The sequence below is a fragment of the Myodes glareolus genome, chromosome 20 (assembly GCF_982192425.1).
Source record: "Myodes glareolus chromosome 20, mMyoGla1.1, whole genome shotgun sequence".
Taxonomy (NCBI): Eukaryota; Metazoa; Chordata; class Mammalia; order Rodentia; family Cricetidae; genus Myodes; species Myodes glareolus.
This window is the reverse complement of record NC_142045.1, coordinates 31,417,782-31,432,013: the sequence shown is the minus strand read 5'-3', so window position 1 is coordinate 31,432,013 and position 14,232 is coordinate 31,417,782. Positions and strand designations below refer to the sequence as shown.

At 45.0% G+C, this 14,232-nt stretch overlaps 1 protein-coding gene across 1 annotated transcript in view; it reads right to left on the bottom strand.

Moving 5' to 3' along the window:
* Positions 1 to 1,223: 1,223 nt before the first annotated feature.
* The window catches only part of Frem2 (FRAS1 related extracellular matrix 2), a 139,223-nt gene continuing 126,214 nt past the window's right edge, over positions 1,224 to 14,232 (bottom strand). The window contains exons 18-24 of the mRNA XM_087899508.1: positions 13,642 to 13,746; positions 12,262 to 12,389; positions 12,043 to 12,177; positions 11,181 to 11,307; positions 9,929 to 10,116; positions 9,573 to 9,719; positions 1,224 to 7,286 (exon numbers count right to left, since the gene is read on the bottom strand). Coding sequence (XP_087755634.1) covers positions 6,777 to 7,286; positions 9,573 to 9,719; positions 9,929 to 10,116; positions 11,181 to 11,307; positions 12,043 to 12,177; positions 12,262 to 12,389; positions 13,642 to 13,746 — 1,340 coding nt within the window. The 3' untranslated portion in view covers positions 1,224 to 6,776. The remainder of the gene's footprint in view (positions 7,287 to 9,572; positions 9,720 to 9,928; positions 10,117 to 11,180; positions 11,308 to 12,042; positions 12,178 to 12,261; positions 12,390 to 13,641; positions 13,747 to 14,232) is intronic.

Here is a 14,232-nt window from a genome sequence, read left to right as displayed (position 1 = left end):
AAGGTTACAAGGGAGAGGGGGGATGGGGGACAAGGGAGAGGGGAGATGGGGGACAAGGGAGAGGGAGGATGGGGGACAAGGGAGAGGGGGAAAGGCTATTTGTCTGAGAGACAGGGGGGCTAGACAAAGGACTGTCTCTGGATAGAGAGGAGACAGATACAGCCCATAGGCAAATGGCAGTTTATAAAGGTAAAAGGGGAAACCCTAGGTTAGAATGAGATGTTTAATTTTAATTGAGCATGTTAATTAGGTGAGCCAAAGGGGGCTTTCGATTGCTGAACATCAATACTTTGATAGCTAGACCTTGGTAGTCAGCCTCAGGAGGAGGAAAGGGCCAAATAAGGTAACAGACCTTGGTGGCTAGCTTTAGGAATGCCATCTAATGGTTTTTTAGCAAGGCAGAGAGAATGGGAGAGAAGGACAGGCCTGCTAGAGCCACATTTGCCATGCCAAGACTGGCTAGAGTCCCTTCATTTAGCCAGAAGTGTTGAGGGGAAATTGGAAAATAAGAAAAATCATCTCAGAAAAGAGTCAGAAGGAAGGAAGTCGCACTTGCCTATGACTTAAAGTGGGCAGACTTATGGCTCTTATTTGGCTGTGGCCCCCTAAGCTTTGGCACCAGGGGTGGGGGTTCTGGAAAGGAGAGTAGTGTCCTGTTAAAAGATTAATTATTCCACCCATCTCTTTAGCAATGCTTAGGGTGAGCTGACCTTCCTAGGGCTGATCCCTTAACAAAGTGATTGACCTTTTCCAACCGGAACGCTATGCCCAGGCCAGAGACTCTGTTCTCTTGGCCAGAAGTTTTATCTACGCTAACAGAAATATCACTCGCGTATGTGAAGTCTGGGTAAGGGTGCCCAGTCTACACTGGTACCAGAAGGTGGATTTACCCTCATCAGTAAAGCTAGGTCAGGTTTCCTAATCACAGCAGGGTCCAACCACCTTGCAACAAAGGCCTGGTGAGTTCAAACTTGTTTCATTAAAACAACCAGGGAGGCCTTTGGCTGTATCTTGCTACAGCTGGTGGACAAGACCCTGGACCTGTGAGTTTATCTTGCTAAGAGACAGAATATGTTTGCTACCCATTTCAGAAAAACAGTGGAAATCATACACTCACCAAGGGGCACATGTGAGCCCCAATCCAGAACTAGAACGCTATTCTTAGCAGTCTGCGGGAGTTTTTTCACTTCAGTACAAACAAAAACAACCGAAACACACTGCAATAAACTGGTCATCTGAACACAAGTGATACAGATTTTTATTTATATTAAGCATATGATACAATCTGAAGCAAAACAGGTGTGGTTATAGTACAAATAACAGGAGGAGTTATTTAAGACATGGATTTAAGAGTGCATGGCTCCAAACTATTTGCATAATTCAATTTTCAGGAATAAACTTTAATATCCAGCAAATATGCAATACCTTAGCAAAAACGCGAAGCAATGAGACCCTGTCAGTTTCTGAAGCATTCCCACCGGAAACAGGAAAGGTTGCAAATAGTTCCATGACACAGATGTGCCTCTCAGTGGTAGATAAATACGTGCTTGCTAGCATATTGAAAGTCACCTTGGAAGGAAGGACGTCCTTGAAACAATTATAAAACACAGTCCTTGTCCAGGATAAAGCTTTGTTTTATACATAAATGGGCCAAAACCAAAAAAATTAAAAACAAACAAACAAAAAATACAAAAAGCAAAAAGACAAACCAAAGGAACCTTGCCGGAAGCTTCAAGTCCCATCACAGGAGAAGACCGCTGAACATTGTGTGTGGTAACAGGAGCAACCGTACAGAATTTATGTTTTATTCTAATCCAAGACCAACTTTCTACAATGTCATTTTTATTATATGCTGTTTTTAGTTAGTTAAAAATCTACGTTCTCTCTCTCTCTCTCTCTCTCTCTCTCTCTCTCTCTCTTTCTCTCTCTCTCTCTCTCGCCCCTCCTCTCTCTTTGGAGTACAATACTGACAGTGTGGAGGAGTGTCCAGGCCCAGGAATAAATAAATGCCTGTAGAACTTGGCCTGGGTTGCTGAAGCACTCACGCAGTCAGAGAAGGTACTGTCTGGCTAATAGCAGAAGAGCACTCGGCGTTTAACAATTATAATTCTAAAAGCCTCAATGCTGTTGACATTCTTGACTGCTGATCTCACGACAAAGTATTCAGTTAGTCTAATGAATTTTATGTGTTATTTTTTACTTTTATTCTTAATGAAATCTATCTTGAGACGATAACATTGAGATGTATGTGGCTGTCCTATCATTCAGTACGGTCCTTTCCCTTTGGCAGAAAGGCTTTTCCCCCACTCTCAACCTGGAATATCTCACACTGGATGCTGGCAGCATGCTTGCGGTGTGGCATTAGGACGGGTTACAATTCTCTCTACCCCCTGAAATGCTAAAGGTTTCACAAGGAATTGGAGGGTGCTGCTAGAGACATGGGAAAGAAACCCTACAGAAAAATCTAGCCAATTTTGTTAAAGAAAGAGGGCGGGAAAGGAAAAGGGGAAGTGGTGGCAGGGGTGGGTACACCAGCACAGGAAAGAAAAGAAATCGAACGCGGTCCTATGACAGGAGAAACTGAGGAAACACAGATCTTCCGCAACCAAAGGAATCATTTTTAGCCTGTTTTATTTTATCTGCTTGGGTTAGGGCATCAGATCTCCTCCCCCCCCCCCCGACTTCTCTGTGGTCCTTCTGGTGGAAAAGGAAGGAAAACAGGTTCTACTTTTAATTTTTGATCAAAGTGGAAGCAGCCACTCAACCCTGCGAACCCTCCCCCAACAATAGGTTTTGACAAATGAAAATCACCCATGTTATTTCAATGAGAACAATGCATTTAGCAATTCTCTCTGCCTGGAACTGAGATTTGTGTGTGTGTGTGTGTGTGTGTGTGTGTGTGTGTGTGTGCGCGCGCGTGCACGTGCATGTGTCTGCAAGCATTGTAATAGCATTGTAATAGCAGTAGTTAGATGTTTCTTCCTAATTACACACAGCTGAGCGCTGGTAAGCCAGGAGGCATTGGGGACCCATTCATTTGTAGTAAGCCAGTGAAAACTTATATTCTTTGTCTCGTGGCTGCTTTCACGGTTTGAAAGAGGAAAGGATGCAGGAAGATGGCCACCTGGTTTGATTTCAAGGTCATTTGGAATTTGTAAAGCATTTGTATGACTATAAAGATTCTCTCTCTTTTCTTTTTATCAAAGAACTGGACGTTTCCACGTCACCATCAAACAGATTTTCCAAAAAAACTCTACAAACTCTTAAACCCCATGATTCTGCGTTCAATTCTGAGTTCGCCACTTTGTTTCTCCTCCTGGAAACAGTTTGACCCCCAGCACCGGTGTGTGAAAAAGGGCTCTCTGTAATCTTTTCACACACGATTTGGTTTGGTTTTTGAGACAGGATCTCTGTGTTACTCTGGATTGACCTGGACCTCACTGTGGAGATCCAGCTGCCTCTCCCTCCCCAGGGGTGGCATTAAAGTCATGCACCACCACATGAGGTCGTTTTACACTGGTCTCTCTACATAACCCTGGCTATCCTGGAACTCATTAAGTTGAGGCTGGCTTCAAACTCATTAAGATCCACCTGTCTCTGCCTCCTGGGTGCTGAGATTTAAAGGTGTGAGCCACCACACCTGTCTATACACACGTTTATATATTGACTTTGTTACCCTGAGGAAGAACTCACAGTAAGATGGCTTGAAGGAACTGTTTTGTTGCACACAGGTGTTCCCTTGATTTTGAGTAGCCATGGAGCGTTTACAAATGTCAGGCTGTTTACTAGTCTTGCCTCACAGGGCTATTATCTTAAAGGTTAAAAAAGTGGAACCTAATGCTGATGTTCTAAGAGGTTTTCATTGGGGGGGTCACAGACATACACACCTCTGTGTTCTCGTGTAGAGGAGATTCCGCTAATCTTGATCCATTTCTCCAAAGACAGAGCCGTATTTGATTACCTGCTGCCCAAAGATAAGGTGAGGAGCCATTGCTCAGAACGGATGACCAATCTTAGAAGAGAGGCCAGTGCTGCCGCAGGCCTCTGGTCCTCCCTATATGAGTGACTGAGGCAGGAAGACTGAAAGTTCAGGGCAGCCTGAGCCAAAGAGAAAATTCCCAGCCAGTCAGGGCAACTTTTTTTAGGCTGTCTCAAAGCAAAATGTTCAGAAAGGGTTGAGGGCTGTAGGTCAGAGATGGGGTGCCACCTGGCCCGTGTAAGTCACAGTAATCCCCATTACAGAATGTATATATTATGTTGTGTGTATTTCCCTGCTGAGACATCTCTCCAACCCTATTACTCACATATTTTAATATTTTCTTGCCTGTTAGAAGAATCACACATGGTAACATTTATTTTTGTTTTTAGTGTGTAATATCAACCAAATGTTGGTGTGTAATATCAACCAGATGTTGGTCTGTCTCAGGAGGTTCGGAGGAAATCAAGAACTATAATTGCTGACTTCCTATTCTCTATGAAAGTTACTTCCTGTTTTTGTTCTCAAAATATCAGAATATTTTTAAAAAACATTGGAAACGAGGACTCTATTTAGAAAAAAAACATTTTTCCTATTGAAAAGCCTTTTAAAACAATTACTGCATTTTAAGCACCATGTTTAGTAAATAGATATTTTTAAAATTATGAAAAAATACAAATAAAAGAAGACAGGGAAGGGATGGGGAAAAGAGAAAGAATACTTATCTATCCTGTTGGGAATTGTATTTAATATACCATCTAATTTATAGACAATAGCTTCAGTAGAACAATGTACAGCTGATTGAAATTTGGCATAGGAGCTGCCTGGCAAAAACACATGTTCTAATGATGTGGCACAGATTACTCTATGCACTTCCTGACCTGAAGATCACAGGGTAGGCAGGCTCGGAAGCTCTCAACTGCTAGTGACAGACAGCCAACTGAGACAGTTGCTCGAGCAGTCTTCAGAAGCTGGGCCCAGAGCTAAGGAGTCAAAATTCCTACGCTGTTGGCATCACATGAATTCCCAAATTACGAGGTAGCCAAGCATGGAGCTGAGCACCTGCTAGAAGTAAAACAAAGCCAGGTTGGTAGCAAACCACGTGATTTGACCCCTGGCGTGGCCAGTTCTTTGTGTTCCCGTGAGTCCTCTTGGGGGGCAGGAGCCTCTGAACTTGTAAGGCTCCCCAGTAGAAGTACGCTAAAGTCTACCTCATCCCTTGTAAGAGATTGACTGGGAAGGAGCAATGTAGCCCCCCTTTCTCAATTGATGGCTACTCACATGAACCCACAGACATACAGGAGTGACAGAGATGAAGTTTGCCTTCCACATACCTCCATGCTACCAGGGTGCCCAGCTTGGCCAGGGTGCGACTGAAGGGTGAATCACTCTGTGCAGCACTGGAGGGTTAGGGTTATAAGTGGAAGGCACTTCATCTCTGTATGACATACATTCACCAGGTTTTAGGGGAGTGGCCATTACTCAGCTGAAATGCTCCTCTTCTAAGAAGAATTTCTGACGTTGGGTAGAGACCCATTCCTGAAGAGATAGGCAATGCCAAGGAGCCTTTGCACAGTGACAAACCCCAAATAAAATCACAGAGGGGGTTTCATAGCACCGGCTCCCTGAACTGAAGAGGCCAGACAGGTATGTTCTCTCCTTGGATCAATAGCGTATGATTGACAGTACTGGCCACCTCCCAAACAATTTCCGGAGTGACATGCATAGAGATTCCCATTATTCAGATGGATATCAACCTAATACAACTTTCTATGGCTGATCCACGTGCCGGATGTTGCCGTGTGGACATTACTCTGAGGTCTAACATCACTTGCCACCCCCGTTCTCGACAGCGTGCCTAAGAGGCATTCTGGTTGTACACAGTGGAAATCAGTACGACTTTCTCCCTTCACCATTGGTAAAGATGTTCCTCGTGTTCTAAGGGTTCAGTACTGCAAACATCCAGGCTCAGTTCTTAAGAACCTTGTCCTGTGGTGAACCTAACTCTACGGCATCTTTTTACCAACAAGTCTACAGCTCTCCAGCTCCCCATTCTATGGCTGGGCACCAGTGAGGATGATTAGCAAGGATGTGGGTGCTACTATAGACCAAACATATCAGTCTCTTAAAACTCGTTTCCAGAATGAACATATTCTTTGGTTTAACTTAACGTTAAATAAGCAAATAAAGACAAATGAGGTCGGAGGAGAATGAGAAGCAGTTCAGAGCCAAGTGAGGTGTTTTCCTTCTCTCTGTTCATTCCTATGCTTTCCCAGCAGTAAGAGGTGATTTGTGGGTTGAGCTAGCCCTGGTCACGACTTTATGCTGTCTTCACAGACTGGAAAACTTGTCAAACAGTGTGTTCATCACCCTTCCGGACTACCAAGGAAAACCTTTCAGTTATACAATGAACAATGTGACAAATGCGCCTTCAGAGCTCACACTAATGTGACAACAGAGTAATAGCCAGCTTCTCTCAGACTTCGCAGAGTTCTTTAGCACCGTTGAGCATTGTTGAGAAGGTTCATTTCCTCTGATGCCTACACCAAGAAGCACCTACCCTGACAGCCATCCAGGACTCTAAGCATCCTGGATGCTTCTGGGGGCGGGGGGAGCAGGAAAGATGTGGCCTGAATTTGTCCTTTGATGCATGTATGATGCAGTGGAGTTTTAATCAAAACCTTTTAATGCAGTCAGGGTCTCTGAGCACCTTTGTCGCAGAAATCCCCAATTCTCTGCTGCTAGTCCCAGACAGTTGGGGCTCTCGCAGTCTTTTCTGAGGCGCAGGAAGAGATCGCTATCACACCTCCGAGCTGTCACTGTAGAGGTTCCGTGGGGGCACCATGGGTTCACTGCTTCCAGAGCCCCGTGGAGCATCCTTACCCTTGCTGCTCTTGTTCTTGCACACGACGGCTGCAAACACAGCCAGGCAGACAGTGAGCAATCCCACCGCAGTGCCTCCCAGGACAGTGATAAGGCTGACCTCAGAACCGGGACTATTGAGCTCCCAAGGCAGGATGCCATCAGGGGGAGTTCTTCCATGGGGGACCTGCCTCTTGTCACGGCGGTCCAGGGAGATGTGCTGGAGGTTTGTTCCCCGATTGTTCTCAGCCCCTATTTCCCGAGCCAGCGAGGGCGTGCTCCTGATGGCTCTCTTCTTCCAGCTCGTGGTAGGTGCCTGGGGCTGTCCCTGATGCAGCACAGAGTGGTACTGGTACTCCAGGCTCCTCTTGCCAATTCCTCGGTGGCTGTTGTCCTTGGACTTGACGGTGTAGATTGTGTGTATGTACCATTCTCGGCCCAGAGCAACCTGGAAAACACAACCCTACGTGTTAGGAAACTCAGTTCTGTGTAGTCCCAACTCAGGATGATCTGCAAGAGAAATGAATGGCACAGGTCATGAAAATGACATTTTGTCTGGGAATTAACTTACACCATACTCTTCGGTGACAGGCTTTGGATAAAGCACCCCAACTCCATAATATGCTCTGGGTAACTCCCACGCCCCTTTATTTTACAGTTGGGGGACTCAATCTCAGGCTGTTATATATGCTAAACAAGTGCTATATCATTGCCTTATGGCCCCCGAGCATCCTGTGTTTCTTTTTCTTTTTCCTTTTTAAATTTTATCTGCTTTGTTGTTTTGCCAAGGGTGTTGGGTCCCCTGGAACTGGAGTTACAGACAGTTATGAATGGCCATGTGGGTGCTGGGAATTGAACCCAGGTCCTCTGGAAGAGCAGTCAGTGCTCTTAACCACTGAGCCATCTCTCCAGCTCCAGAGCGTCCTGTACCCCTTAGGAGACCATGGACTGCATTTACAGTCACAGCAAACACTATGCCTTTTTAAATGATCTCTCAGTCTACCTTGCTCATTAAAAAACAGGCGAATGAGGACACACATAGTTTGGTGTTTTGTCCACCTCTTTCCCCTACTTAGTGCTACAGTCAGAGCCACAGCGCAAGCCTCAGCCTCTCTGCTGTGACTTCTTTGCCTTTAGTTGCCCCAAAACTATGGGGGTTGGGAAATCAGGTTTCTCTTAGTTTCTTTTGTGGGACAGAGTCTCACTGTTTAGCCCTGGGGAGCCTAGAAGTGTTCACTCTGTAGACCAGGCTGGCCTGGAACTCATGGAGATGCGTCAGCCTCTGCCTCCTGTGTGTTGGGATAAAAGGTGTGAGCCACCATGCCCTGCTGGCAAACCAGTTTTTAAGCTTTTATTTATTTTTTTTTTTAAGTACCTGGAAAAGGAAGGTTTTTAGAATAATCCTTTGGGGCATTCAAGATTTAGGGAAGGGGGCTGCTTTGAGACTTCAGAATGAAAATGGTAGAATTCTAGTTTGAGAAGATTCAGATGAAGAAACAGGCTTTCTCACAGTCCTTCCTTGGAGATGGCTCGGTTGGCAAAGTGAACTCCAGAACCTAAGTAAAAAAAGCTGGGCATGGTGGCCCACACCTGGGCATGGTGGCTCATACCTGAGGAGTTACCTGGACATTGATGGGCCACACCTGGGCACGGTGGCCCACACCTGTAGTCCCCGTCCTAGGAAAAGGGAAAGTATTGGACCCTTGGGGCTTGCCAGCCAGTCTGGCCTTCTTGGTGAGCTCTGGGACAGTGAGAGACTTGACTCACAAATAAGGCGGACAGTTGCTGAGAAAAGAGGCCAGAGCGTTCTCTGACCTCCACATTCATGTGTATGCATGTGCACATACCCTGTGTTGTGGGCACATGCACTCTCCCTTCCTCTCTCTAGCACCCACACCACACACTCCCACACCCTCACACGCACACACCCCACCCCCATCATGTGTGCACCCATGCACGCATGTGCACGTTTTTCCTGAGGCTGAGAAAGGATAACACATCTCCCCTGTGTGTATAAAGTCCTGCTTGTGTAACTCCCCTGGAACTCTCCTGAAGAACACCCTTGCCCACGACACAGGCCCATCTATTTCTAGGTGTTGCACCCACGTCTGTCTGGCATTGTCGTAACTACCTGCATCTCTCTATACATTCAGTCTTTGGGTCAGGATTTTCAGTCTTGGTCTGTGGAATCCCCAAGAGTAAAGACTTTATTTCCTGTTCATGATGGCTTTTCTGAGCCTATCAATTTATATAAGCCCTTACTCTAATAAGATGGATCATCAAAACACAGGACTAAGAAAAGTAAACTGCCCAACTGTCAAACATGTACGATAAGTTGGGTAAGAATCGTTATTACACATTCTTTTGAAAAAAAGGTTTATTTGTTTTTATTTTATGTGGATGGGTATTTTGTCTGCCTGTGTGTTTATGTACCACATGAATGAGGAGGACAGAAGAAGGATTCAAATTCTCTGGAGTTGGATCTATCTAGCTAGCTAGCTATGGTTGTGAACTGATGTGTGAGTGCTGGGAACTAAACCCAGGTCCTCTGCAAGAGTGGCCAGTGCTCTTAGCCATAGACACTAATAAAAATAGGCAGAACCTAATTCCTATTCTTCCCATTCACTATATGCATAGCTGCTCTTATTTTCATTTTTCTATGTAACGACTGAGACAGAGTGTTGAGTACTTACCAGCTACAATAGCTACCATAAGTAGGTCCAGACACACCTACCTGAAAGAGTGGTGTCGAGTCCACTCTAAAGCCATCTGATCCAGGCTGATTTACAAGGAGGACGGCTTCAGGGTCATCCACTGCCAGTTTGGCATTAAACAAAATGTCTCCAAAACTGGTAGCCTGAGTCTCGGGCTGAGCCTTATCCTGGAAGCAAGAAGGAAGATGATTATTTCTGTAGCCAGTGCCAACTTTGTAAGGACGGAAAGTTCTCCAGTAACGTTGGGCAAGAACAAATCACCACGAAATGTCACTATGTAATTTAAATAAAACGATGATATCACTTCAAAATATAAGCTAAGCTGAGAAGCCTCATCTTTGACACTTGATACAGTTCGCCGGGTCAAAGCCCTTACCACAATTTTAAATCTGTGCAAGAGCGAAGGAGAGTCAGCCAGGCAGCCGTATTCTGAATTCTCCGGGCTGTACTTTGGCACGTAGCCGTCATCCCCTGTGCACAGGAACACCTTCTCGATGCTGCAGTAAAAGGAGTCACCGAGGTTCTGGACAGGATCCACCATGACACGGCCATAAATCATGTCCCCTGGAACAGAGAAGGAAATGCAGTTCTGTCAATGAGGTGACAACAACGACAAAGATTCTTTCCTTCTCCCCCCTAACCTGTCGCTGAACATGGACGCTCTCTCAGTGTGAGCCTCTGGATCTGGCCTACTCCCTGCGACTCAGATTATAACACCCTGTAGACTGAGCACAGAGAAGCAAGGCCTATGGAGGCACTGTTCTAAAGGTCTGATCTATGACACGGTAGTATAGCACCCATTTGTGGTTGAAGTCCAGTTTATATGAGGTAATTAGTTGTGAAATGTTGACTAATACAACACAAAATAACACTAAGAAAGAACATATCAACAAAAACCCTAGTTCAGTTTATTAGCTTTGAAGGTGGGTTTAACAAAGCCCCTGACATTGTTCCCTACATCCCATCCATGAGTTCACTACGTATTTTGCTAGGAATTGAGCATACAGCCTCGAACAAGGGAGGCACAGACTTCACCTGTGAGGTATTACTCATACAGCTCAGAGATTCCAACTTAAGAAAATTCAAAAAGAATTTTGAAAAACCAATGGACAACAACAACAAAATAACCCAAAAGTGACTTAGGAAATGGAGATGGACATCACATTTCCTGAAATGTAAAACCATTCAGCATCCTATACCAAATTTTAGTTATTTTTTGCATAAGTCAAAATGAATAAGACTCATCTATCATGCCAAAGAAGCTGTAGGCTTCTCCCGGGAAATGTTAATAAATGAAAGTACCATAGACACAGGAGAGGAAGTAAATCACAGACACACAGGACACACAGAATGTCACAGATACACAGGACACAAAATGTCACAGACATGCAGGACACAGACCATCACAGACACACAGGATACAGAACATCACAGACATGCAGGACACAGAACATCACAGACACGCAGGACACAGAACATCACAGACACGCAGGACACAGAACATCACAGACACACAGGACACAGAACACCACAGACACGCAGGACACAGAACACCACAGACACGCAGGACACAGAACATCGCAGACACGCAGGAGAACAGAGCCATCATCTCATCTGCTAAGTATTACCTTCTGCAAAAGCAACGTCACTCTCTTGTCCAAATCCCATGGATCCATCGGACAACCAGAGGCTCTTCTTAGACAGCAAATACATGTGCGTGTTCAGGCTAAACTCGGCTGCCACTGGGTCGCTGACCTACGCCAAAGGGGAAACCTTTTATTATTGGTGGCCCTGATGTGTCCAGGCACGTACCAGACTGCCCATAGGCACACAATCATTGCACACTGCCAAGGAGAACCTGTTCTTGAAATGTAGTTATCCATCCAAAGTAGCTTAAGGAGCAATGGTTCCGATTTTGCTATTGAGAAACAAAACTGGTGATGTGTGACCATTTCTTCTTTTAGAGTGAGAGTGAGTGGCGTCACTTGCTCTTGTATCTACAGGTTGATGAGGGCATATATGTAAAGTGTTTGTAAGTATCATGGTCAGCAGGAGGCTAACAGTATAAGTTCTTGGCCCAAGACTGGTATTCGACTTTTACCAGTCCGTAAGGTCAGTTATGTATTAAGAGGTGGATTCTCATTGTCCTTAAAGACTGAGAACAGGATGAAGTGTAGAATTCTATGGGAAACTGTCACACTTCCAAGACAGCACCTTGCAGAAGAGACATAAGATCAGATAACATCTAAACAGTTCTTCCACGAACTGAGACTATGGTTTTTATATTCCACGAACTGAGACTATGGTTTTTATGTTAGAAATAAAAACAGACAAAATAGAGTTCCTTTTCTCTCTTCCTTCCTGTCCAACTTCTTTCTCTCTCAGCATTTGAGAATTAAGTCACCCACTTGTGAAAACACATGTATTGATTAAAGAAAATCATGACTTTGAACAAAGTGGATTCTGTTCAGATAGTTCTGTGACATGTACCTGTTGGAAACGGATGTCAAGGTCAAAGATGACAGGTTCTCGCGGGTTGCAGGTGACAGGCAGCCGGTACTCCAGGTTGGGTGGGGTGGTGCAGGGCACCAATTTTACTGTGTATGTGCCTGAGTAGTCACGAACCTTTGAAGAGGAGAGAAGGCATTTTCTGTTTGAAATGCGTAGTGTCATCAGAAGGCAGCAGAGAAAGGTCTTGGAGACACTTACCGCGAAGTCTGACACAAAACTCCACTGCTGGACTGGCTGGTTATAGGTCGGCTCACTCCTGATGAGGCGGAGGGAAAAGGTGAGGCCTGGATGGTCAGCGGACACGATCACCGAGCTGGTAAAGGAGGCTGAAAAAATACCAGGAGTCACAGAGGTTTGGAGGTTAAATTGAAAGAGTCCATAATCGTGTAGTTTTCGAAGTACGATATCGCCTCGGTTTTAATTTGTTCTTACAAGTCTTCAAGGCTGATATGTTTATATGCATTGCAAAATGGGAAAAACAAAACAACAACAGTAATAAAAAGTCCTGGGCAGAAATGACTATGGGAAGACTCCAAAAATCCCAGATAGGTTGTGCGACTTTGGACTCCTCATCTGCTGTATTTCTGATCTATATAATTTGGCCAAAAGGTAGAGACTCAGGGCTTCTCCAGGGAGTCTGTGCAGCAACCTGGGCTGAGCGAATGCTGGGATAGCACACCAACGCCAGGTGCAGAACTTTCCATTAGCAAAGTCATCTTATAAATGAACTGTAATTCTAATTAGATTGCCTGCAACCGGGGCTAATCACAGAGCCAGTCCATTAGAGAGGTAGGCACTTAGAAGCGCCCCCAAAGTCCTGGATACTCTCGCTCTCCAGAACTCATCATGGCAATGAGGCCATATGATCCCTTTTGGGTCCCCATTTCTTACAAATTAATCTGTGTAACACATTGCTACGGGCCCTCTTTTCTTCTTGATCATTCAGCTGTTCTCTCCTTCCTTAGTTAGAGCTCATGCCGTGAAGCTCATGACTGTGAAGCTAGTCAATGGACAGCTTCCACTTCCAACCCGACAGAAGCGGCCTTGCGGTAACACGGGAAACCAGCTGGGCAACGTGGGAAGTCAAAGAAAAAAACCAAACCATTTCTAATCATGGAGCCTTTGTAAAACGAACAGATATGAGCTTATTGACATACTGACATATTCTATCAATATTCAAAGCACAGGCAGTCACTGCTGAGTCAATCTCTATCAATTGCAACTCACAAGTCTGACTCGAGTATGAAAGCAAAATACCTTTTCGGCCTCCACTCAAAGGTTCCTCACAGACCTAGAAAAAAAACTGAGCAGAGAAGTGCTGGCAAATGAATCAACGGAAATGAGGTATCAGTAACAAAGCACAGAGAAAGACAGTTATGAAAGCTTGCATAGCGATAGTTTTCTAATATAAGACATAGATGAATGGTGACCAAGCATGAAGGATGTAACTACACATAGTGAACTCGTATGAAATGAAGAGCTCCAAAGCCAGCCAGCAAGCATACTGAGACCCGTGTGGACAGGAAGTTGTACATGTGGTTGTGTGGGAGGGGGCAGCTCCCTGACAACAGGACTTACCAGGATGTGACAGCACAAACAAGCCATGGAACTGAGCCTCTGTCTTGAAGTTCACAGCCAGGCGTCCGTCCTCAGCGATGCGCATGCTGGTTGGGTAGAGAGAGCCTACAGAAAGCACACGAGGGTGAAAATACAGGTGGCCGGAGACCCTGATGTACAGATTCCTTTCTGGCACATTTGGTCTTATGTAGTCTTTTGGAGTAGTAAATTATTTGTATTTTGATAAATAAATCTTGCCTGAAGACCAGAGGCAAAGCTAAAGCCACTAGAGATCAGGTAATTGTGACAGACACCTTTAATCCCAGGATTTGGAGACAGAGTCAGATGGATCTCTGTGAGTTCAAGGCTACCCTGGGTTACACAAGATCAATGCAGAAACAAATCCAGGTGATGGTGGTGGCCTACACCTTTAATCCCAGTAATAGGGAGTCATACGCCCTTAATCCCAGCACTAGAGGGAATATAAAATGAGAGGAGAGAGAGCATGGGACTCTTCTTAATCTCAGGGTCATGGGTTCAAGCCCCAGACTGGGCACCAAATATGTCACAATTACCTCTCGTCTTCAGGCAAAATTTATTTGCCAAAATACA